Genomic DNA, 26,479 nt, shown 5'->3' with positions numbered 1-26,479 from the left:
TTCCAATGGAAGGAACAGGATTCTAGAATGGTGTGTCAGTGTTTGCAGGGTGGGAAGCAGGAACACTTAAGGGGGAGGCAAAGCTGGGCATCTCAGAGGCGGAAAGGCGAGGGCTCAGCGGGGAGCAGAGATGCTCACACCTCTGAGTAGCTGCAGGTGTGGGCGTTGCTTCTGGCCCAGCCAGCCACTGCAGGAGGCCGAGGGAGCGAACGTGGGAACCGGCACTCAGCTCCACGCAGGGGACCGGTCCCCAGGGGCTATTCCTACACACACCCCCTCCGGGCCTTGCACGCAGCTTGAGGAACGGGGGATGTCAGGGGCCAAAATGTGTTGTGACTAGTTCGCTGTGATGGAAGCCTTGGGGGAAGAGCGGGTGACCGCTTGGCTAACCGGAGGCTTCTGGATAAATGCGATCAACCATTCACTCCATCCAGCATCTGCCTCAGATTTGACTCTATTTCACACAGTTTAACCGTGTGACAGCGGCATGAAGGGCGCAGCCACGGGCCCAACGTGGCCCCTGGCCTCGGCGCTCTCAGGTAAGGCCGCCAAGTGCCTGGCACACCAGAGTGGACGCCGCAGCAGCAGTGACAAGTTGCTGCCCTTGTCTGGCTCTCGAAGGGCACCTGCTCCAGGATTCGGTCACAGCTGTCACTTCCCATTAGCAGGGCGAACATAGACGGTGGACAGAGCTGTCCCAGGGTTCAGTCTCTCTGCTCCCATCCCCCGCCCTCACATCCATCTTAACTCCTCCGGTCCCGCCCGCCCTGATCTATGTGAGAGCCCCGTAGAAGGTGGAGCTGGTTTTGCATCCAAGCAAACACCTATTTAAAGCTGGACAGCACGGTACTTCATGGTCAAAGGCATTCTCTCCAAGTTGTCCACTACCAGGCACATTTGGGGCACGGCTGGTGCAGGAAGCCAGCGTGGCCTCACCGAGCTGGAGGGTGGCTTGCTGGTTCGTGTCTCTGCAGCCCCCTTGGGAGACCTGGAGACCAAAGCCAGCGGCCTGTAGCACCCCAGCCTGACCCTCGGGGCCCCGCTTCCACGATGCTGACCATCCAGCCAAATGCCGTTTGGGGACTTCTGCTTGCCCCGCCCAGGTCTCCCTCTCCTCACACAGGATCATCGGAGGATTCATTCCAAGTCCCTGAGCACCCAGGAAGCCACACCTCCCTGTGAGATTGGGAAGGAGCGAAAGCTCAGCTCCATGGGCGTGTCCACACCTCTGTGCTGGTGGTCCCACAGCCCAAACCCACGGCACCAACACCTGCTCTGCGAGCACCTTGCCTTGCCAATGGGACTTTGCTTCACAAGTTCAGGCTTCCTCCCCCAGGAAGCCTCCCTAATTGACCAGCTACCATCCTGCACCATCGAATTCATCTACCCACTCTGACCCTTCCCGCCATGGACCAGGCCTCTGGATATAATGGAGCCCGGTTCCCTGATAAGGTCCTAGCTCAACCCTCCACTCATCTGGCCACATTGGGAAGTCGACAGAGTCGACTGCTCGTTCCCATCAGTCAACGGGTGTGGAGAAGGCTGTGGGCGGGCAAGATGACGCCAGACCCTTGTTCTGCAGCCCCTTCTCCTGTCAAAGGTGAACACGCTCCCACCCTGCCCGGACCCTCCTTGCGCTCCTCCTCCCCATGGTTTTTAACCTGATCTGGAACAGGAGTGGTTCCCCTTGAAAATTCCCATCAACCTGCAGACCTTCTTCCCAGACAAATGCATGCATCCCTTTGCCTAAAACTGGGTACCACTGAGGTTCTCCCCGAGGTTCCCGGTTTCCGGTGGGTTTGTATCAAGGTGGGTTACAGTGCAGTCTAGGAGGGCCCTGTGGTGGACCGAGATGGGTGAGCCAAGCACCCCCATGTGTGTTTCTGAGAGCACCCGTTCCTGGGGACACTAGCTGAGCTCTGAATAGGATGGGGTCAGGGGTCACAGGAGGCTGGGGCCTCTGGGTAGAGGGTTTCCCTCCCGCAGGACTTCTTGGACTCAGGCAGACAGTTGGTGCTCTCCCAAGACAGAAGCCTTCTTCCAGGGGCGGCTTTGAGCCGACCTAGCGAGCGATGCCTCCTGCCTGGCGCAGGTGCTCACCTCCCGCTGGCTCCTCACCTTCTCTCGCTGTCTGCTGGCTCCTGGCCGCCCTGGCTCTGGGCATTGCTTTCTCGGCTGGACACCTCCTTGAGCTCGGCACTGTGGAAACGCTCCAGGAAAGCGTCCGGTCGCTGGTCCCTGTGGTGTGCGTGTCTGGAAGCCCAGATGCGCAGCGAGACGATGAGGCGCCACAGCCTGGAAGCGTGGAAGGGCACAGAGGGCAGTCAGCGCACGGAGGAGGGCGAGGAACGCGCTCGCCTCCTGCCAGGTCCCGGACTCAGGCTGCGCCTCACCCTGTGGGCCGTTTATTCCCGTCTCCTCTGTGTGCACCCAGAGCTCAGCACCCTCAGGAAGGGTCAGTGTCCTCACTATGGCCTTGTCCTTCTAACACCTGACTCCACCAAGGCACGGGCCTTCCTTCCAATGGGCATGCACGAGCTTTTCTGCTCACTGTTCCTGCTGCCCGTGAGGAACTCTTTGTCACAACCGGAAGCACAGGAAGAGTAAACAATTCTATGTCCAAATGGTGAAAACTTTCGAGCAAGGCTTAAGGAACACGCCCTTCAGCACAGTTGTTTTACTGTTTCTGACAGGACCCTCATTTTCTCCCGGGCTTGTGCTTAAATTCTGTCACTCCCTGCCTTGGCCCTTCTCCCGGAGCCAGACCCCACGGGGCCTCAGGCCCTGAGACCCAGTCCACGTCCAGAGCTGGCCTGGCTCCAGCCTCCCTGAGCCGGCCTCCTGCCATCCCGTCTTTGCCAGGAGGGAATGGAAGAGAGGCTCAGCTCTGTATTTCGGCATCTGGTTTCCTGAATTGGCACCGACAGTGCACACCACAGACCCCAATAAAAATAGTTCTGAGCATCCTGGAGTGAAGTCACAAATCGTCACACACTTTGACCTAATTGCACTCTTGTGACCTCAGCCTAAGGGAATAAACTGAAGCAAGAAAACGTCCCAGAAGTGGATGCTTACAGCTGCTGTGGACGTCCAACAAGATGCCTCCCAACCCCACGTATCTGCTCTGGACACGCCCCTTCCACGTCTTCCCTCTGCCGTGGAGGGGAAACTGAGGCCATACCACCCCTCTTACCCCCCACCCCCAGCCTCTGCAGAGGCTCAGAGACCGACAGCTGAACCAGTCACTCAAGCCACTGATCTAAGAGCCACTCCAAGATGGGGTTGGATGTTGCAGCTCAAGATCACGTGGTGCAGGCCATTTTCAGCCTGTGCCTGCGATGTGGGAGCTGAGACAGAGGCAGTGGACAAGCAGCAAGAAGCACCAAGACCTGAAACTCCACCAGACGGCGAGAGCGAGCAGGTACTCCCTCCCCAGCTCCCTCAGGGGCCCATGGCTCCATTTCCAGGAGGTGGCCAGTATCTCACCTTCCACCAGCACCCCGCCCCGCCCTGCCCCGCCCCGCCCGGGGCCACAGGGTTAGCATCTCCGATGAGACTGGGAAAGGTGCAATGATTCCCTCCAGGTGGTACAGCTACTGAAGCCAGAGCGCAGACGCCAACAGAAGGGAGAGCCCGGCTAATCTTTGGGATGCGGCTACGAGGAAGATGCTGTGCTGGCGAGCACCTGCCCGGCCGCTTCGGAAGGGCCACCCCCCCACCCCCACCCCCACCCCCACCCCCGTCTCCGTGCGGCAGTGGGCACCTGCCTCCCGTGGCTCCTGCACTTGTTTCCTGAACCCTCCCTGGCCGGCTTTCCCCCTGAATTATTCCAGAATTGAGCAAGTCTCTCAATATAACTTTTCATTAAAGCAAGTCAGATAGAGGCAGCTTTTCTTAGACTTTTCTGAGCTCAGACCCCCTGACCCAAGAGAGAACTGCTCGCTGATGGAGGTCTGACTGCTCTGCACCTACCTCTTTTTCCTCCAAACCTTCAGCCCAGCCCACCCACCATTTCTTTCCGAGATGCACCTACTTTCTTTCTGCCTCAGTCTCCCCCTTCCCAAGAAGGAGGCTGAGAGCCATCAGTTACCTGGCAGGCTCCTGGCTGGTGACAGTGACGCCTTGCCTGGGTCCAGTCTGTCCTCTGGTCTCCATGGCGATCCCTGGCTGCAGTCCTGAGGACGTCTCCTCGCCGGGCGCGCGGGTCCTAGGAAATCACATGTGCAGCAGGCTGAATTGATTTCAAGCTCCCGCACCTCCGGGACACACTCAGGATGCGATGGCCAGATGCCCTGCTCCGTGAGGACAGCTGCCGTCACGGTCCTCCACCCAGGGCTCCCACTTCAGGTCACGCTGCCCAGATCCTGCTCAAGGGGTAAATGTGGCCTTCCTTTCCCAGCAAGCCTGACCGAGGAAAGCAGCCCACGGCCAGCTGCCGCCGTGGGCTCAGTGAGAGGGGCGAGCCAGCGCACAGGGTCCCCGTCAGAGCACCGGGACGGGGCGGTCCCAGCGCCGCCACCTGGAGCCAGAGCAGCCTGGTCCACACTAATTCCACCACAAGGGTTTCAGCGCAAACTCATCTCTGCTAATGAAATCCCACCTCCTAAGGCAAGCTCAGGGCCACCGCCTTCAGGAGGCCTTCCCTAGTGTTTATGGGAAGAAGACCAGTGTCTCTGGGAATATTTCCCTTCTTTGAAAACCTCCTGGGGCTGTGCTTTGACCAGCCTGAGTAAAAGCAATCCTGGCCTTGCCCTCTAGGGATTTGTACTTCAGTCTGCAAGCCCGGAAGAGCCCGGGCAAGACAAATTAATTCTATCTCATGGCCTATCCCAACCTAATCAGCCCTCTTAACAAGGTGGTGACGGCTGGAGGAGGCGAGAATTAATGTCAGGGAAAGGATCCATTTCTCCCACCGAGGGAGGAGAAGTCAGAATGCTGCACCCCAGCCACTGAGCTGCGGCCTCCTCCTTCCTCATCACCCCTGCGTTCCAAGGGGGAGAGGGGCGTGGGGAGGGCTCACTGCCATCCCACAGGTCCAGGTCACCTCTGCACAGCCCCTCCCTCAGCTTCCCCAGCTCAAGACTCCTTTCTTCTGCTGGGACCAGGCAGGCACCTGCCTCTTCCATGGCCGCCTTCTGTGCGGGACGGCTCTCACACCTGTGCTGCTTCTCCAGGCTAGAACCCCCGCCCCCCCCCCCCCCCAGCCAGTCCTCCCCGGGTTCAAGTCCCTTCCCCTCATGGGCATCCTCCTGGGAGCAGGTTCCTGCATTCTTGCCTGACTGGCAGGGCGGCTAAGACCATCCGGCTGTTGCGGGAGCCCAAGCCAGAGGTCTTGGTAGGCTGTGGGTCCGTGTGCTTTTGGTGCTCCCAGCACCAACTAGCAGCCAAAACCCAAGTCCTGTAACATGGCTGCTGCATGTACAACTTATCTGTTGGAAGTATGGGACCTCCCGTTTATCTGAGTCACTCCATGTTTGGGACCCTTGGTATACAGTGGCATCACACCAGCCTTTCCTCCCAACTCCATCTCGTCCACAAATACATACACCAACCGTATGACATTTATGGACTGCTTACTGCATATCAGCCACATACATTGTATCATTTAATCTACATAACAACCCTGTAAGAGAGGAAAACGAGGTTCCGAGAGGTTAAGTAATTTCCCCAAGGGCACACAGCCATGTGGCAAAGCTGAGATTTGAATGTCAGCCCATCCCACTTCAAAGCCTGTTCGCATCCACCCCATGAAGCTGCCCTCTGTACTTCCACATATGGTGCCATTAGAGCAGAAGCTGAGTAGGACATGGCTGAGGACGGAGCCCTGTGGCATGTGATAGAGACATGGCGCTGATCCACCCAGCTGCACTGTGCAGGCGTGTCTCCATTTCCAAGCCAATTGACTAGATTCCGCCTCTGTACCCATAAGAGACACTCACATCTCGTCCTTATACAAATAAGAGACCCGTCGGGCGCTGCTGCAGGTAGGAAGCTACATCTCAGCTGCCCTTCCAATATTCTGTTTATTACGAAGGTGGCATGCACGCTCCAAGGCACCGAGGTCAGTTCCAGGAGGAGGAGACGGGGACACGTGAGTCTGTCTCCCCAGCCCCTGGACCTAGCAGCTGGCACGTGGCGGGAGGTGGGCCGGTGTCCGGAGTGCTGCCGCGGCACGCACCTGGCAGATCGGAGGCACCCCCGAGGATGGAGGTGCTCGGTCCGCACCTGCGGCCCCTCAGGGAGTCTCAGCACCAAGCAGTCGCCCAGCATTTCTGAGAGTCTGGCGCCTGCGAATCACGTGGGAGACACGCTGAGCCCGGGCTTCCTGGATTAGCAGCAGGGGAACCACTGTCCACGACATCAGAGCTGGTGGGCCAGTGAGGCGGGCGCAACCCACCGGTCTCAGAGCAGGCCCGCCGGGCCGCAGGGACCGCTGCGGTGTGTGGCCTGGCCCTCTGACGCCCACTCGGAGGAGAGGTGACAGAGCGAGAGGCCAGGCCCGTCCCTGCCCCAGCACCCACCCAGGAGTTCTGTGGGCTGGTCGCTCACCCCCTGAGGGTGTTTCCTGGTCTTCAAATGGGAAAGGAAAAAAAGGTGATTTCATGTTGATTTGAGTGCTGTGCGCAGACTGGGGTGCAGAAGCGCAGTTAGCCGGGAAGAATGGGGGAGCCTCCTATGACGTAAGTTCAAGAGCCCAAGGGAGCCTTTCTTCCCCAGGCAGCTCTGCACTGGGTTCTCGATGCTTGAATTTCTACCGTGATGTCTGTTAGGACGTAGGACAATACCACCCTACAGCCATTTGTAAGCTTCCCGCCACGGGAGACAAAGACCAGGAAAAAGCTCGCCGGACACCAGGAGTCAGACCACACAAGGAGCGGACACTGTCCTGAGGCACCTGATCGCACACCTGCAACCCCAAGCCCACCTCCCCGGCCCACCTCAGCCCCAAACCCACCGACGACAAGAGCTTCCCGCCAGTGACTGCGTGTAAGGATGAACCGCCAGCTCCCGTGCTGCCGTCAGCCACCCCGTGTCCCCTTGGCCTGGTGCTGTGCAGCCCTTCCCTCTGGGCACCCCACCCCCACCCCCTTTCCTTAAATAAATTCAGTTTTCTTCACCCACCATCTGGGACAGCTACTTAGCCTGCTCACGTGTACCATCCACTTTAACCTTTCAGTGTCTTTCTTCTATTTTGTTAAATGCTTGGAGTATTTAAGCAGTAAACCCAATTAGCTACTCTTCCGAGATGGAAGGGGAGATGGGAAGAGAGGAGAGAAATTGAATGAGGTGACATCTTGAGTCCCCGAGGACACACAGGAACAGAGAAAAGGGAGACACTTTTGACCATCAACGCCAGAACGTCCCAGGGAAATTCAGAGGCCAGAGGGCCTGGGGCCGGGCCTTGTCCTGCCTGGAGCTGCTGAGGCGCTGGGGCCAGGGCTGGACAGGGCCCCAGTCTCTGCAAAGTGAGCAGATCTGGCCAGGAAGCTGCCTGACTTCCCACCACAGACCCAACTCCAGGAGGTGGCGGCGCTTTTGCAGGAAGAAGCTCGTGAACTTGGTGATCAGCAAGAACAAGAGCAAGGCGGGCGACACAAGTGGCTCTTTTTGAAAGACAAGGCACTTTCCCACACGTCCTGCTCCCCTCATCTCCTCCGCTCATTTATTCAGAGGGTGGATGCCCCTGAGGCTAGGGCTGCCTGCCAGTGGGAGGGCACAGAGGTCCCACCAGGACCGGAAGTGGTGGTTCACTTTGCCCTCTGTGCAGCCTCAGGTGTCGTCCTCCAGTGACTGGGGACATGGGAGTAAACAGAAGAGGCCTTTTAGAACAGAATGGAGAGTACGAGACCTTATCTTCCTTTCCCTCCATCCGAGCCCTGAGGACCCTACGAGACAGCAGGCAAGGCGGTGGCTGCACGTGTCAGGGATGAAGCACGCGCCGGGGATGAAGCCATGCATTCTTGCCTTCTGCCCGGGAAGCAGCTGGAATGGTTTTCTTGCTGATAATTGCTCGGGGCTCTGCTCGCGGATCAACATGGAGAAGGTGTCTCTTCTGTGGGACGCAGCCCGCCAGGCCCCAAAGCTCACCTGGGAGAGCTGCCCCAGGGCATTGGGCTGGACTTGGGGTGCCTGGGTCCTAGCTGCAGCCCCCTATCTCGGATTCCGAAGTCTTTCCCTATTGTATCATCTTCAGACACATACCAGGCAGCTCTTAAACAATGGAGTCAACTAAATAGGTCTAAATAGAAAAGAAAAACTCAAGACTTTTTTTTCCTGGTATTTTCAGGGCATAAACTCAATTTTTTGTCCAAATGAAGTATCTTTATTCTTCCTTATAGCCATTCACTAGGAAAATGACCCCAAACATTTTTAAAAAGAAACAGAAATCTGGGTCTCCACGTGGGTAAAACCTGGGGCCGGCTCTCTCGGGGAGCGGGCTGTGGTGTCTCCATCTGCTGGGGGAGCTCAGCAAAGGGCTCCGGGACGCACAGCTCAGCTCAGCTCCCGGCTTCACTGAGATGAAGCAAGGTCAATAGTTAAGGGCACACATTCACAATTATTTCTCCCAAAAGCTTTCTCAAAGGATATGAATTTCAAGACAAAGGTCTGTGTTTTGTTGAAACACCATTTCCTCCCCTAAGACAGCGATTTGAAACTTTAACGTGTTTTTGTGTATGTGCCGCAGTCCTGTGTTCAAACGAATATTACAGGGAATTAGTCTGTGGCAGACAGACACTGGGCTGCAGTGGGAAGTGGGGAAGGGCCTGGCCCCCACTGTTCCGCTCCCAGCCTGGACCCGGGTCTCAGTCCTTGGTGATGCCACGGGGCCCACTCCGGAAACGTCCATGTGTTAGCCCACTCCTGCCTCCATGAGATAAAGCACAACAGCTCTCTCATGAAAGAAGCGTTCTTTCTCTCTCCGTTTGAAATTTACGAAGTCTTTCCATGGGTTCTGTGGTAATCTGACAACAAGCTCTTTCCCAAAAGAGCAGTTGGGCAAGGCCTCACGTGGGGCTGGTGAGACGTGGTCAGGCTGAGAAAGCGTGACGGGACTCAGGCAGGAAGGGCGAGCTCCGGATGTCGGAACAGCTGGGGCTCTGAGGGCAGAGCCTGGGACACCAGAGAAGACCCACAGGAGGGGACTCCTTTCCGAGACCAGCAGCGAGTGGTCCAGGCACTTACTCCAGGCAGGACCTGAGCCTGAGCTTTGTCCTGTCTGAACCCACAGCCTCTGAGGTAAGTACAGCCCATTGTGCAGATGTGGAAACTGAGGCTGGTCAGTTATAGGCCATTGTTCAGGTCAACAGTCTGACCCGTGCTGTTAGCTATCGTGCTGGCCGGGAACAGGGGGAGAGGGGAGGGGATGGCATTCTCATCCATTCAGATGACGAATGAATAGCATCGTTGAAGGGCGTGACTCAGAGCCCTGACCTGAGTGGCTGACCGACCCTGGGGGAACGTGGCCCTGGCATGAGCCCACAGGGAGTCTCTCGGCAGCCGAGGCCCATCACTAGGTGTCAGGTGGCTCAACAAGCTGGCAATTCCTTCTGCAAAGGCTCATCTTCCAGGAGGCCCGGTGGGCCCCCTGAACAGCCCGCAGTCAGGCTTGTGGGCCAATGGCGGAGGAGGAGCCAGGACGCAGGGGGCAGAGCCGGGCCACAGCGGTGTCTGGGCAAGAGCCATCTGTGCAAGAGCTGCGGTACCGCCGGACCTGCCTCCTCTCGAGTACCTCCCTGGACGGAGCCAGACTGCCCCCTCCCTTCACAGCCCAGGGGGTCTGCAAGCTCCACCACATGCTCTGGTCATGCCCCACCAGAGGCGAAAGGGAGCGATGGGGGAAGTCCCATTCTGCTTCGAGTTCTCCCTGACCTGACAGCCTCGGTCCTTCCCCCAGGGGCCCACGATCCCAGGAGCCAGATGCTGCCAGGCAGCCTGACTGTGTGCCCGCGCTTGGGCCTGTTCTCCCCGCTCCCCAAACTTGTCCGAAGCCCACCTTGAGGGGCTTTATTAGCTCAGATGTGGGAAGGAAACTATTAATGCATGTCAACGTGTTAATAGCCGGTAACTGTCCGGATTATATTCTTTTTTCTTTTAAATAAGGGGCGATGCCTTAACCCCGTGGTCGGCAAACTGCGGCTCGCGAGCCACATGCGGCTCTTTGGCCCCTTGAGTGTGGCTCTTCCACAAAATACCACGGCCTGGGTGAATCTATTTTGAAGAAGTGGCGTTGGAAGAAGTTTAAGTTTAAAAAATTTGGCTCTCAAAAGAAATTTCAATCATTGTACTGTTGATATTTGGCGCTGTTGACTAATGAGTTTGCCGACCACTGCCTTAACCTAAAGGAGTAAGTCCCCATTGGTGGGACACAGGTGTGGACAGCAGGTGGGTTAGGAGGGAGCAGTTAGGAGGGTTGGGATTTCTGGTGCCCCTGAGTCAATGTCACATTTCCGGGGGCCCCAGTATGTTAAAATGGTTGGGGGACTATGTCTCTGTTGGGGTGCTTTGAGATTTTCCTCCCTTTGCCTGAATCCTCAAAGGTGGGGTCTGAGGGCTGCCTAAATTTTCAGTAATAGGGACTCAATGTCGTTGGATATTGTTGTCCATCATTTATTAGCGAGTCTGTTAAAGAGCTGGAACCAGACACCCAGACAGCGAAGAGACAAATGCACCCCTGAGTGGGGAGAAGTGATGGATGAGGGCCCAAAGCCAGTGGTGTGGGGACCGAGGCTCTGCACTGCACTTGTGGCCATCTATACATATAAAAGCCTAATATGCAAACGTCCCCTCGGGAGTTCAACCAGGAGACTGGGAGTTCGATCGCTCGCTGTTAGGTGTGCTGACCACCTGGGGGCATTGGTGATGCAGTGCTGGCAGCAGTGGAGGCGCTGCCAGCCCAATGGGCCCCGGTGAGAGCGGGACCGCAGCAGGATGATGGTGCCAGGCCAAGGTGAGATGCCAGGCGGGGCTGTGGGGCTGCGAGGCTGGGGGCATGAGCTAGGGCTGCCGGAGAGAGACAGGCCAGTCTGGACACACCCTGAAGCCCTCCTGTGGTCCCTTCCAGGCAGGCAAATCTCCCACATTCCCTCTCCTACTGGCCGGCCCGAAATGTACCTCTGCAGCTGAAAAAAAGCGTCGTCGTCGACAGAATATGTCTGAAAAACTGTCATGGACAAGTACTACCAATACTGGTAGGAACTGCCTTCACAGCGAAAATGAAGTAAATGAGGATGCAATTATCAAACATAGCTATGGTGGAATGACTGTTACATGTCAATTTTGCCTATCCCTAAATTTCTCCGATGAGAAGCCATCTGATGGAAAATTTACTCAATGTTGCAGCAAAAGTAAAGTTTGTCCAAATGATATAAATTTTCCAGAATACCCGGCATATTTTAAAAAATTAATGATAAATGAAGATTCTGACAGTAAAAATTTTATGTAAAATATTCGTTCCATAAATACAGGCAGTCCTTGGTTACATTGGACTCGACGTACGTCGTTTTGTGGTTACGTCACCATCTCCCATCCTATTTAATAAAGAGGGAATATGCTAATGGACTGGCACGTCCTCACAAAGATGGCGGCGCCCACAGCCAATAAGGAGGGAATATGCTAATTAACTGCCACACCCTCAAAGATGGCAGCTCCCACAGCCACAAGATGGTGGCGCCTAGTCCCCTCAGTCCTGCCGGGGCAGCAGGCGTGCAGCATGGCCGGGCCTGCCCCCAGGTGGGTTTGGTTGCTCCGCGTGCCTGCCTCCAGAGTCCCCCAGTCCCCTCAGCACCCCAGGCGCCCAGGGCTTACCTGAGGCGCAAGCAAGCCTCGGATGGCAGCTGCCCAGCCACCCAGGGCCACCTGAGGCTCAGGTAACCAAAGCCAGCCGAGGCTTGTGCTGCCGGCAGTGGTGTGATGGGGGCATCTCCTTCCCCTGATTGCCAGGTCACCTCCTGCCCCTGAGAGCTCCCGGACTGTGAGAGGGGGCTGGCCGGCTGAGGAACACTGCCCCCCCCCCCCCCACTCCAGTGCATGAATTTTCATGCACCAGGCCTCTAGTTTATTTATTTTAAAGAAAGTTCCATCATTTCAATGTATGTACATATGTGCTTTATGTTTTTTATTATTTATTTACCACAAGTAAAGGTCAGGAATTATTATCTTTCTTTTAAATTATGTTTACTGTTTCACTTCATTACTGCTGTGTTTGTGTTCCATGTGAGTGATGTAGGTGCTTATGTAGGTGGGTTCTGACTTACGGCAAAAATAGCATTACATGGCACCGTAGGGATGAATCTCCGATGTAACCTGAGGACCTACTGTAGTTCTTTTGCTTTTACTTCAATGGGTGCAAATATTACATCATCATCAGGATATGAGCCATGCTATTTTAGAATACACGGTCAAGTTTATCACCATACTGGAACTTTACATCCTTCAGATGGTGTTTCTTGGAAGTTTGCTCAACTCTACGTTTTAGACACAGCCAAAGCAATGAGTAAAAGATTAGCAATGCCAGAAAACCAAGGTTGCTCAGAAAGACTCATAATCAACATCAGCAACCTCATGCATGAAAGAAATGAATTAACAAAATCATACAAGATGCTACATGATTTTGTAGCAAAGGAAGACCAATCTGAAGCAGCAGCGAAAGGTATTGCTCCCACGAAAGTAACAATGGTGATTAAATACAATCGTAATAGTGATCTGGGTAGATATAATTATCCCCGTGTGACCAAAGTTGCCATCATATTCAGAAACAAAGATGGATAACCTCTTTTTTAAAGGGACTTGCTCATTCATTGTAAACCAGATCCCAATAATCTGAATGTCACTAAAATGAAACAAATCAATATCCTGTTTCCTACATTAGATGCAATGACATATCCTATCCTTTTTCCACATGGTGAAAAGGCTGGGGAATGGATATTACATTAAGACTCAGAGACGACAGTGTAATCAACAATAATACCAGACAAAATGTAAGGACAGAAGTCACACAAATGCAGTATTATGGATTTCATTTCTCTGTCTAGGACATGTTCAATCCTATTTTAAATGCAGGAAAATTAATTCAACAATATATTGCCAATTCATATTCAAAAATGGAAGCTAATCAGATAAATTTAATTAACCTTTTGCACTCGGATGTCGAGTGTGACTCGACACGGTTAGCATCGGTAGCAGCTCGAGAAAAAAGCAAGCGAGTGCAAAGGGTTAAAGCAAACCAATCTAAGTTGAGAGTTGAAAAATATAGTAGTTTGATGGATTATCCCACATCTAGATCTGAAAATGATAATGTGCTGATTGGTAAAATGATACTTCCATTGTCTTTTGAGGGTAGTCCCAGAAATATGAAGCAGCGATATCAGGATGCTATGGCAATTGTAACGAAGTATGGCAACCCAATTTATTCATAACCATGACATGCAACCCCAAATGGGCAGGTATCCTATATAATAAAGAGGTAATATGCAAATTGACCATCATGCCCTCGCATAAGATAGCCATGCCCATGTGGTCACAAGATGGCTGCGCCCATGTGGTCACAAGATGGCCATGCCCATGTGGTCACAAGATGGCCGCCATAAGATGGCCGGCAAGGGAGGGCAGTTGGGGGTGAACAGGCCTGCAGGGGAGGGCAGTTAGGAGTGACCAGGCCAGCAGGGGAGTGGTTAGGGGGCGATCAGGTTGGCAGGCAGAAGCAGTTAGGGGCAATCAGGCAGGCAGGAGAGCAGTTGGGAGCCAGCAGTCCCAGATTGTGAGAGGGATATCCGGCTGCTGGTTTAGGCCTGATCCCTGGAGTCCCAGATTGGAGAGAGTGCAGGCTGGGCTGAGGGACACCCCCCCCCCCGCCCCAGTGCACGAATTTCATGCACCGGGCCTCCAGTTACAAATAATTTACAATGCTGGCAAAAAGTTGAAAACAAACCTGACTTGGTAGCCAGAGTTTTTAATATTAAGCTGAAGGCTCTTTTAAATGATATATGTAAATTCGATTTACTTGGCAAAGTTACAGCTAAAATTCATGTCATTGAATTTCAGAAACACGGACTGCCTTGCACTCACATATTATTGATATCAGATAGTGAATCCAAATTACGAACAACACGACTGTATAGTTAAGGCAGAAATTCCGAAGGAAGACCAGTGTCCTCAACTTTTCCAAATTGTAAAATCAAACATGGCACATGGACCATATGGAATACAAAATCCAATGTTAAATATTAAAATATTTCTTCTAATTATTTTCCTTTCAATGTGCACGAATGAGTGCACTGGGCCACTAGTCAGACAATATGCAGTTATGGGAGGGAGAAGTTTTCAGTGTTATATATGTAGGACAAAAATAACATAAATGTTGGAAGTAAAGTTTCTCTCATAGATCCACTCAATCAACTTATTGGGAACTTAAGAAACATAAAAATGTAAGCCCACTCGCACCAAATAGGCACCGTCTCATTTCCTCAGTAGTATGTCAGGAACTTGGCAAAGAATGCTGCTCCGTTTTGCAGTTGAAGAAGCCGAGGCATGGAAAGGTTAAACACACTTTACCAAGTAAGTTAGCAACCGGGCCACAAGCAGAACTCCAGAGTCCAGATTCCCCGGCAGCTGCGTGTGTTGGACTGTCACCGATGGGCTGATGGCTTTGCTGGCAGGACCCGGCCTGCCCCTGGAAGTGAGGGCAGGGCAGCCCAGTGCCCAGGACAGTGGCTGGTACACAGAGGCTGGTAGGTGTTTGATGCACACCTGGGAAAGTGGCAGTTTGGAGACCTTTCTACAGCAGAATTGAACCTGCCACATTGGAATCTTCATTTTGTTACTTTCTCAAGTTACGCAATTTTTGAGCCTTATTTCCCCACATCTCTAAAACAAGGACCGAACGGCTTCCGTGAGATGAACAATGACGCTGGAAGGAGCACGGCGAGGAGCCCCAGCCCTCTGACCTGCGGCTGGCCACAGGCGAAGGCATTCTTCCCCCACAGCGGAGACCAGCCCAGGGGAGGCCCTTTTCCAGGAATAAAATAAAGGCCCGTCTTACCTGCTCAGGCCGTTTTCCAGGTGATCGAGATCTCTGTCTGTGGTCCTCACCCAAGGGCCGGGCGGGTTGGGGTGGGAGTATTGGGTGTTAATCTTGGCCATCTTCTTGCCGCAGGTGGTTGCTGAAACATGAACATGAACAGATACAATCAGGACTCAGGACGGGAAGTAGCTGCAGACCCAGCTCAGTATAGTCTGGAGGGCTACTCCCCAGGGGGCCCTACTCCACTTTCTCCCACAGTTCCTGCCACAGTGTACTAGTTGGGCATCTCTGGCCCGGGCATCCCTGCTGAAGTGTGAATGGGTCTTTTCCTCCATAAACACTGCCACCCCGGAGAGCTGCTCAGAGTGGAGTGCTGACCCAGCGAATGAATGAGTGAAAGAATGGCCAATTGCTGTCTGATGTAAGAAAGCTTCAAACCCTCATTCTCTGGGGATAATGTATTATCTTTCTTGACTCTGGTTTTCTCATTCATTTATTTTTTTTAATCTGACAATTTTGCTCATGTTTTCATAGCTACCCCAAATTCTGTTTTAAAACAAAACATAACAATCTAATAAAAAATAAACTGATGAACAAAATAGATCCAGAGACATGGAAGCATGGAGCAGACTGATGAATTTCAGAGGAAGGCGGGGGATCGGGGTGGGGGACTGGGAAGAGATTAACCAAAGAACTTATATACATAACCCATGGACACAGACAATAGTGAGATAGGCCTCCGGGGGGTGGGGGGAGGGCGGGCAGGAGCAGGGTGGATGGGGTCAATGGCAGAAAAAAAGGAGACATCTGTAATACTTTCAACAATAAAGATAAATTTTTATAAATCTAATAATTCTTGACATTCATAAAATCTTTACAAATGTGATGTTAAACCCAGTACATATTTCATCTCATTTAATCCTCAAAATAACTTAATCAGGTATTTTTGATTTTAAAAAAAATATTTACCCGAGGACATGCTTAGAGTGGGGGTGGAGAGAGAGAGAGAGAGAGAGAGAGAAAGAGAGAGAGATTGCTCCCCAACTGGTGATCAAACCCAAAGCCCAGGCATGCACCCTGACCGGGAATTGAACCGGCAACTCCTCATGCACAGGATGATGCTCAACAAGCTGAGCCGCTCAAGCTGGGAAGATACTTATGATTTTTATCCCTATTTAAAAATGGCCACATTGAGACTCAGATGTTAGCAGCTTGTCCAAGCAAAGAAATAGATAAAGCCTGTCATTGCTGCTTGGTGAGTGGCTCAGCTGGTTGAGAATCGTGCTGTGCACCGGAAGGTCGTGGGTTTGATTCCAGGTCAGGGCACATACCTAGCTGAAACCTAGGTATGTTCTGATTGAACCTGAAACGTTCAATCCCTGGTTGGGCACATATGGGAGGCAACTGATCACACATCAATGTCAGTCTCTCTCTCTCTCTCTCTCTCTCTCTCTCTCTCTCTCTCTCTCTCGTATATGTATTTCCCCCCCTCCCTTCCTCTCACTCTCAAACCAAAAAAAAAATTTAATCATTAAAGAAAAAAAGCACCAGTCAATGCATGGTGCTAGAAATCAGACGATGAACACTTTCCCACCAGCAAACATGGGCAGGTGCTCTGTGGTTGATGAGAAAAGAAAGCTCTGTGAGTGCAGAGCTGGTGTGAGGGACACGGAGGTGAAGACTGGCAGTTCCCTGATTTCTGGTCAGTGCAGGGAGCCCGATCTCTGCACCGAGGTCCACCCACCACCAGTCGCTCAGGGAAGCCGCTGGCTCGGATGCTGTGGTTCATCTCTATTGTCTGATAGTGTAAGCCCATGATGTTAAAGTTTATAATTTTCTCAATGTTTTTATTTTTCAAAACTTTATTCATTTATATAACAGTGAGTTTCTGGCTGATCACAGGACATACAAAGGAATTTCAGACAAAGACTGTTCTCCAGGATCTTACAGTCCACTAGACAATGGACCCAAGGGTCCTCAGGTTGTGTCAAGGGCCTTGGGCTTTACCCAGAGCCCAGCAGGGCTGTGGTCATGTATGTAAAGGTCACTCTGGCTGCACGGGAAGGGGGGCATATTCAGGAAACATGAGTGAATATGAGATGATGCCGGGGTGTTTTCTAGCATCTAGAAGGGTTTGGGAATCTGGAGACAGGCTGCGTGTAAATTAATAAAGAAACTAGACATCCTATCTAATAAAGAGGGAACATGCTAATTGACTGCCCCGCCCTCAAAGATGGTAGCGTCCACAGCAAATAAGGAGGGAATATGCTAATTGCTGCCCTGCCCTCAAAGATGGTGGCACCCACAGCCACAAGATGGTGGCACCCAGTCCCCTCAGACCTGCTGGGGACACAGGCATGCGGCAAGGCCGGGCCCGCCCCCACGCAGGCCCAGCCACTCTGCACGCCTGCCTCTGGAGTCCCCCAGTCCCCTCAGCCCCCCAGCAGCCCAGGGCCAGCCCAAGGCGCAGGCAAGCCTTGGATGGTGGCTGCCCAGCCGCCCAGGGCTGCCTGAGGCTCAGGAAACCAGGGCCGGCTGAGGCTTGCACTGCCGGCAGTGGCAGCAGCAGAGTTATGATGGGGCATCGCCTTCCCCTAATTGCTGGGTCACCTCCCGCCCCTGAGGGCTCTTGGACTGTGAGAGGAGGCAGACCGAGCTGAGGATCCCCCCCCCCTCTCCAGTGCATGAATTTTCATGCACCGGGCCTCTAGTAAAATATAAATTTGGAAGGCATTTTGGGGAGCCAGAGGAGATCTAGCTTCAGTAACACAAATTGCTCTAAAGCAAAGCAGATATGCATATCAAAAGGTAAGGTGTGGTATACAGTAGGCATTGTCAGTTTGGGGGAACTGCCTTCTGGCTGTCTCAGTAGCAGGCAACAATATATGCAAATCTTTAGGTTTGGGGAAATGCTTTTGGCCATTCCAGCAGACAATAACATGTATTCAGCCCTACTGAAGCCTCAAGCTTCCATCAACCTTTTGATGAAATTTCTTGCATTTATGACATGCTGGAATTAGCCTTCGGCAAGATGAGCAGCTAAATGCTGCAGTATCTCGGGGAGAGAGAATAGTTGCCTGAACTAGGTTTGTGGTAGTGAACCACATAAACTGAAAAGCTACCACATGGATAGAATCTGGGACACAGAATCTCAAGTACAAGGCAGGAGGTGGCTTCTCAGGTGAGGAGCAGTCATAACATTTATTTGACATCACTCAGCATTTACCGTGTGTGAGCCATTGTGCTGTACACATTTCAGGATTTGACGGTGACTTTTGTGTCTGGTGCAGATTTAACTCTCCATTGTGCTTGACCTGGACACCTACGTGGGCCAGGAATCCAACACAGCTCCCAGCATTCCTCATTCTTGTATTCTCCCCACTCTTCGAAGGCAAGAACTATGTCTTTTTACTTAAAAATATTTTTTCCTCCAAACACCCCGACATGCCTATGGTAGGTAATGGGTAGCCTAGATGGAGGAGGATCCAGTGAGTAATTGTAATGATGACACTGACAATAACAACCATATACTTACCCTTTGCCTGGCACTGTTTCAACAACTTTAAATGTGTATGAACTCCTCTGGTCCTCACAATGCTCTTGCGAATGGCTCACACTGGACGTTTCTATTCCACTTAAAAATGGTGGGGCCCTGGCCAGGTAGCTCAGTTGGTTAGAGCATCATCCAGATACACCAAGGCTGTGGGTTCGATCTCCATTATTCACAATGGTCAGGGCACATACAAGAATCAACCAGTGAATACATAAATAAGTGCATTCTCTCACTCTCGTTCTTTCACCTTTCCTCTCTCTCTAAAACAAATTTAAAACACTTATTAAAATGCTTGGGAATTTATGAAGGAGAGAGCAAGTATGCAGCAAAGGAGGTTAAACATGTAAAGCTGCTCCTTCTAAACCACACTGGAAGAGAAGAAGCAAAACTACCTCTACTCGCAGAGACATGATCTGCACATAGAAATTCTAAGGAATTTATTTAAAAACTCTTAGAACTAATAAATGAGTTTAGTAGTGTGGCAATATACAAGATCAGCATACAAAAATCAATTGTATTTCTATACACTAGCAATGACTAATAAAAAAATAAAACTAAGAAAACAATCTTATTCTTAATAGCAGCAAAAGAACTAAATACCTAGAAATAAAATTAACCAAGGGAATAAAAGATTTGTACACTGAAAATATAAAACATTGTTGAAAGAAAAATTTTAAAATATAAATAAATGAAAAGATCTGCTGCTCATACATTGACATAATTAATACTATTAAGATGGCATACTTTCTATTGAATCTGCTGGAATTTTTGCAGAAATTGACAAGCTAATCCTAAATTTACATGGAAATTCAAGAGACCCAGAATAGCCAAAACAATCTTGAAATCTTGAAAAAGAAGAACAGAGTTGGAGGACTCATGCTTTCTGATTTCAAAACCTAATACCAAGCTATGGTAATCAAGACAGATAATAGATCAATGGAATAGAATCCAGAGTCTAGAAATATACACTCATTTTTATTGATTGATTTTTGACAATAGTAACAAGATAATAGAGAAAGAATAGTCTTTTCAACAACTGTTGCTGGGACAACTGGATATCCACAGGCAAAAGAATATACACTATACAAAAAAATTAACTCAAAATGCATCATTTAAGGGGTAAAGCTATAAAATTCCTAGAAAAAAAACATAGAAGTGGATCTTCATGTCCCAGGGTTAGGTAATGGTTTCTTAAATATGACACTGAAGCATAAATGACAAAAGAAAAAATAAATTGGACTTCATAAAAAAAAAAAAAAGAACCTTTGTGCATCATATGACATCATCAAGGAAGTAAAAGGGCAGCCCACAGAATGGGAGAAAGCATTTTAAAGTCAGATATTGGTAAGGAACTTGTACCCATAATACATAAATAACACCTACAACTCAATAATAAAAAGACAACCCAATGAAGTAATGGGCAGAAGACTAAATGGATTTTTCTCAGAGAAGATATACAAATGACCAACAAGCACATAAAAAGATATTTAACATATTTAGTCATGGGGAAATGCAAATCAAAATCATGATGAGATATCACTCCGCACCAACTACAATGGCTAAAAAAGAAGACAATAACGAGATGGGTAGGAGAAACTGGAGTCTTCACCCACAAACGGTGGGGATGTAAACTGTGCAGCCACTTTGGAAAAAGGTTTTGTAGTCCCTCTAAAGGCTAAATATTGAGGTACCACATGACCGAGCAATTCTGCTCCTAAGTATATACTGAAGAGAAATGAAAACACACATCCACACAGCAACTTGTACATGTGTTCATGTGTTCATGGCAGCATTATTCACAATGGGCAAAAAGTGGAAACAACCTAAATGTCCATTGACTGATAACTGGATGAACAAAAGGGTATTTCTACATAATAGGATGTTGTTCAGCTGAAATGTTTTATGGCATGTGAATAATATCTAAAAATAAAAGTAATATTAAATCTAAAATCAAAACACTTTTAAAATGCAAAATTCAGAATATTTCCTACAAGGAGCTCACAAAATAAAAATGTAACAAAGGGGAGAAACATCTAAATATCACAATAATAATAATAAAATAATAAATGCAACATTTTTGAGGGCTTACACTATGCCAAGCACTGTTCTACATGTATTAACTCATTTAATCCTCACAATAACCCCATGAGATAAGTACTATTATCATCCCTACTAGAGGCCTGGTGCATGAAATTCATACACGGGGGGAGAGGGGGCAGGCGGTTCCCTCAGCCCAGCCTGCACCCTCTCCAATCCAGGACCCCTTGGGGGATGTCCGACTGCCAGCAGTCGGACATCCCTCTCACAATCCTGGACCGCTGGCTGGCTCCTAATCACTCACCTGCCTGCCTGCCTGGTCACCCCTAACTGCCCCCCCTGCCGGCCTGGTTGCCTCTTACTGCCCCTCCCCCCCGCCAGCCTGTTCATCCCTTACTGCCCCCCTTTGCTGGCCTGGTCGCCCCTAACTGCCCACCCCTGCTGGCCTGGTCGCCCCTCACGGACCCCCCTGCTGGCCTGGTTGCCTCACGCAACCTGCTGTTCAGTCGTTTGGTCATCCCTCACTACCCCCCCTGCCGGCCTGGTCACCCCACGCAGCCTGCTTGTTCAGTTGTTTGGTCATCCCTCACTAACCCCCCTGCTGGCCTGGTTGTAGGCAGCCATCTTGTGAGGGTGTGAGGGTTAATTTGCATATTACCTCTTTAGTATATAAGATTTGATAGATGAGCAAACCGAGGAACACAGTTCACACAGCCAGGACTATGGCAGACAATCTAACTGCAGAGCCTGCAAGCTTAATCCCCTGCCTCTAGGAAAACAAGGGCAATTTCTGGGAGCAGTAACTATCAAAGCTTCCTGCATTTGCCCATGAAAGGCCCCAAAGGGCAGCTCCAGTCTTAGACCACGAGGGTATGTCCAGCTGTGCTCAGGCCTGAGCTTCCAGGTGATGAGGGCAGGGAGGTGAGAGTCCTTGTCCTCCCTTTTCTGTGGAGCGATGTATACGTATAGGCAACCCCAGGAATGCCCCACACCAAGACAGAGAGGAGTCTGAGTTAGAAAAGCTGAGCCAAGGAAACCTGTGAGCTGGAGCTCATCCTCCTGAACTCTGCGTTTTTATAACCCGGGCAAAGGGAAGCTTGCATGTGCCAGATGCGGGTTTTCCATTCCTGCCTGAAAATAAAAGTTAACATTGTTCCCATGTACAGGAAGAGATTTGAAGTGAAAGAGGATGCACTGAAATAGTAGCAAGGTTATCAATTATGTTACCCAACCACCAGACAGAGGACTGTCTCCTGCCTGGAAAGTGTCTTGGTCTCCTAGAGGTAACACAGGACACATGGGACTCTGGCTTCCTCAGCGCTCAGTGTGCTCAGTTTCAGAACGACAGCTTTGCAGTAAGATTCAGCTGCTCAGGGCCAGGTTCCAAGAAGATGGAACTGCTTTCCAGATGATGCTAGAGCTGGAGAACCCAGGTCTCTGTAGCCAGACCTACAGATGCTCTCCCCAGAAGTCCATCTGCTCCCCACAGCCACTCCACACTCTACACACACACACACACACACACACACACACACACACACACACACGCCCTCCCTTTCTTCCCCAAGGACCTGTTTCACCAAGCCTAGCTGTAGGCACAGGAGGTAAAGTGTGTTTTTCCCCCCTTAATTAACTTTTGGGATGTGATTATGAAAGGAATCCACAATCATTATAGAAAATAATAAGATGGTCATCTCTAACTTTGAGCACTTGCTATGTCAGGCACTGTTGGAAGAAAGGAATTCACTCCAATTAATTACTTCATTTACTCCTCCTAACAATCCAACCAGGCAGGTATTATAGCTATCACTTGTAATTTACATGGAGAAACTGAGACTCAGAATGGTTGAACAACGTACTCAAAGTCACCCAGTAGCAGAACTGGGAATGTAGAGAGTTCTGCAAAGCAGGACGAAAGAGGCCTCCTGAGTTCTGCTCCCATCTTTGTTCAGGCCCTTGCCCCTCCCTGGGATTGTCAAAACAATTCCCATTGCTCACCTCCCGTCTCAGTCTCACCTCTGCACTCCACCCAGAGGCCGGCTCTCAGCAGGTGCTCAGCAGTGCGGTCTTCTCGCTGGCCCAGGGCCTGTCTGAAAGGCAGTTCTAATCATGTCACCCAGGTACTCTCAGAGTTGCCTATTTTCTCCAGCGTAGAGTCTTAGTGTGACATTCAGGACTTTTCATAACCAAGACGGTATCAGCCTAAGTAGGATGCTCCATTTAAACCAAATTGCCCACCCTTCCTTTAAGAGTGTCACGAACGTTCTTGACTTGCCAATTGGCAGTGACTGCTCATTCAAGCTCACCCTGTGCTTCCTGCATTTTGGTCTCCCTCTCAGGAGAGGTGAGAGCCAAGGGACAGGTTCTGGCCAGTGTACCCCTCCTATGATGCAGGCTCCCTCAATGCCTCACGTTAACCTAGGGCCGTCTGCGCCAATTCAATGCCAACTTAGGGTATGGTGAAGGAGACTTGATTCAGTGCAAACAGCTCAGCTGTGATGCAGCATGGCTACAGACCAGCATGGCTGCGAAGCTGCCCTCCCACTCAGGTGTGCTGAGACAGGACCACTCAGCTTCCAGCTAGGGAAGCCAGGCTTCACTGGAAAGGCAAAGTGTGCCCCCAGTCAGAGGGGAACTAACTTATACAGAGAGAAGTTCCCGCCCTGGTCCCTGATTGGTCCATCCTATGCAAATAAGGGTGCCAAATCTACACAATTTGATTGGCTCAATAAGTACTGTCCTGATTGGTCAGAGTGGAGCTGCTCTGATTAGTAGGAAAAATGCTAATGAGGATATAGCTGTGTGGCTCCAATTGGATAGGAATCTTAGTCCTACCTGCTCCTGACTAATCCATAAGTCTTTGCTCCTGCTAGTTTCTCTGCCTAGAGAGAGGTCTTCCCTTCTTGCTCCCAGTTAGTTGAAATTCCTTTCATCCTTCAAGTTCAATTCCAATATCATCTCCCCTGGGAGGCCCCTCCCTGATAAGGAGTCAGTCTCTCCTACTCTCTCTATTCCCAGGGCACTGTAATCATCTCTGCTTCAGCCCAGAGCACAGGCGGGCTTACCCGGGGTGAGGGCTGGTTTCCTACACTACCCCACCATGTCCAGAGTGGACTCTGCCTGTTCAATTCTGTTTCTTCCACAGAGTTAACCTGGTGATTTGTACTCAGGAGTACTCAATGTGCAGCGGACATGAATTAGGTCAGAGGGAAAACCATTTGCCCCCTGGTTTCCATTTATGCAATTGGGGGATAAGGAAAAAAGCTTGATCCATTTCAATCAGAGGCCCCAGTGGTTGGTAGGGATTGGAGAGGGTTTCAGGTGAGTGGTGGCTGGGGAGGTTAGAGAGTGGGGGTGGGAGAGCCTTGGACATGGTCTTTCCTCCCCAGTCCACCAGGAAACCTGAAGAAGCCCAAAGCTGGCAGGGTCTGAGGGAGCTAGCAAGGAGCATCTGCAGCTTCCAACTGTTTACCTCCTGGGTACCATGGCGATGGGATACTGGTCGCTCTGGCAACCCCATTATTAACCAGAGGCAGGACCGCTGACAGACAGTGAATGAGAACAGAAGAGGCACAAAAGGAGGTGCATCACGGCAAGGGGCACAGGCAGTCCTGGCCAAAGAGACTGAGATCCTGCGGCCATACTGTGCCACCATGTCCACAGTGGTCTGTGCCTGCTTACTTCTGTTTCTTCCACGGGGTTAACCTGGTGATTTGCACTCAGGGGTACTCAATGTGCAGTGGACACGGTACCCAGGAGGGAAACCCAGAGAGCGACCTTCCACCTTCTTCCGGAATCAGCACTGGAATCAATGCTGGAGGGGAACCCCATTTCTGAACAGCGGCTGAAGAGGGCAAGTGTGTGCTGGGCATCCCTGTGACGGGACTGCATGTCTTCCCTCCCTATCCTGCCCACAGAGCTCCCCACCGCTCAGTGACACCCCCGCCCGGGCAGAACTCTCAGAACTTGGGCGGAGACCTGGTCAAGAGAGCCGTCACCTCCCCTCTCCCTGCCCAGCTTTCCGTGGCCCACGCCAAGGATTTCTCACTTAGGGAGTGTGTGACCCATGTCCAGACAGCGACATTGTTGCATGTTTTTATGAATGAGCAACAATATCTTTTTTAAAAAAATTAATAAAGGGGAGCAAGGGGGAGGAGCTGGCAGACTGTCCTTGGAGAAAGTTAGGGGCTGGGCTGCCTACCCTGGGATGCAAGCCCAAACTCAGATGGGGGTACTGTGCACGAATTTGGGGCGGCAGGTGCCGAAGTGGCAGGGGCCGGGGCCGCTGCCGCCGCCGTCCGGCTTTCCCCTCTGGAAGATTTGGTGAGGGGCGTGCACCCTCTGGCTGTCGTGTTTAGGCCAGAGTTTGCACCCGTGGAGCTGTGGGCTGGGAGGGTGCGAGGGCCCCCAATCAGAATGGCCAAGCACAAGGGCCTGCGGGCTCTGTTCCCGGGAGGAGTGGGGATGAGTCTGAGCTGGGAGAAAAGCCAAGGACAGGGATCACCCTCAGGGGATTGCAGGGATTGGAGGGTCCGGGCCGGTTCCTCGCTCTGAGTACTAAGCCAGATCTCGTTATGATTTCATCATTAAAAAAAAGTGAGGGCCCCCACAGATTTTCAGTTCCTCGCCTCCTCCTCAGCCCACCTGTCTCTTTGGATCCCCGAGGCTGGGTAGGGCCAGCTGAGGCAGTCCCCCACCGGGTCCGCTGGTCCCCCAGGCTCCCACTTCCTCCGGGCCATGGACAACCTCCCAGAGCGGCATGGACTTTGGGAGACGCTGGGAAGGTCCCCGACCGACCCAGAGCGGGGAAGCCAGGATGCGACCACCCCCCACCCCCGCCTTCCGTGTAGGGTGTCTTGGGGACATGTCCCGGGGAAGGCGTCGTGACTGGATCCCCTTCCTGTCACCAGTGGGAGCCACCCAGCTCCTGCCTCCTGCCCAATGGCTCAGACCCGCTGTGGGAGGTGGATAAAAAGGGGTGCGAAAGATTTGGGTGCAGGACGGCTTCTTGTCCTGGTACTCAGTACTCCAGCTACAGGTGTGTGTCTGCGCGCGCCGTGTGCGGGGGAGAGAGGAAGGAGAGAGAGAGAGAGAGAGAGAGAGAGAGAGAGAGAGAGAGAGAGAGAGAGAGAGAGAGAGAGAGAGAGCGCGCTGGCCATTGCTTTCTGACCCCTTTTTCAGCACCAGGGACTGAGGACAGCGCCGCCCTCCCGCTCCGCACCCTGCTCAAGAGCGGATTTTATGTTTAAACCCCTCTGCTGGCCAAATCTGCGTCCCAGCGCCCCAGCACTCCCAGCTCAAGAAACCCTAAATCCTTACCCACCAAAGTTTGAGCTCCCGCGGCGCGCCTACCTGGCGCAGCGTCTCCTCCTGGCTCCCTGCGCGTCTGGGCAGCAGCCTGGCCTCACTCCTCCCGCTCGGTCAGGACCCTGCTCTGTGCAGGGAGCGTGTGGCCTCCCTCTAGGAAGGTCAGGTGAGGCTCTGCAGCCTCTAAGGCGGTCCCGGAAGAGGCAGGAGTTGCTGGGTCACGTCGCCATCCCCTCCCAGGGGAGAGAGAAGAGGGGGTGAGGCCGGAAAGTCCGCCTGCAACTCTGGACTCTCTCCTAACAGCAAGCCTTAGCCTCGCCCTGGGATGTTTCACAGGCGGCGTCATCCACAGGGGATGAGGGAGGAGGATACAATGCAGACCCGGGAGTTTGGAGTTTAAAGGTGAGGGTATCTATCCCCTTAAACTGGTTACTGTCGTGGGGAGAGTGTGGACACAAATCTCTGGGCGGGATATGGTGTGTTCTCCTTGCAGAGTTTTTGCTTCCTTTTATTGTAACAGACAGTACCTGATTCCCTGAACGAAAAATCAGAACTCACCAACC

The 26,479-nt window shown here is 51.7% G+C and overlaps 1 protein-coding gene across 1 annotated transcript in view; it reads right to left on the bottom strand.

The window, feature by feature from the left end:
* CNGA3 (cyclic nucleotide gated channel subunit alpha 3) overlaps positions 1-25,974 on the bottom strand; it is a gene marked incomplete at its 3' end in the record, with an annotated part of 39,578 nt that extends 13,604 nt beyond the window's left edge. Inside the window, exons 1-4 of the mRNA XM_079792657.1 lie at positions 25,929-25,974; positions 15,038-15,158; positions 4,091-4,207; positions 2,119-2,295 (exon numbers count right to left, since the gene is read on the bottom strand). Of these exons, the coding sequence (XP_079648783.1) occupies positions 2,119-2,295; positions 4,091-4,207; positions 15,038-15,138 (395 nt within the window). The 5' untranslated portion in view covers positions 15,139-15,158; positions 25,929-25,974. The remainder of the gene's footprint in view (positions 1-2,118; positions 2,296-4,090; positions 4,208-15,037; positions 15,159-25,928) is intronic.
* Between the last annotated feature and the right edge of the window lie 505 nt (positions 25,975-26,479).

This window comes from Cnephaeus nilssonii (assembly GCF_951640355.1).
Source record: "Cnephaeus nilssonii genome assembly, chromosome: 15".
NCBI classification, from domain to species: domain Eukaryota; kingdom Metazoa; phylum Chordata; class Mammalia; order Chiroptera; family Vespertilionidae; genus Cnephaeus; species Cnephaeus nilssonii.
The sequence above is the reverse complement of the archived record's forward strand: the minus strand, read 5'-3'. Positions and strand labels throughout refer to the sequence as shown.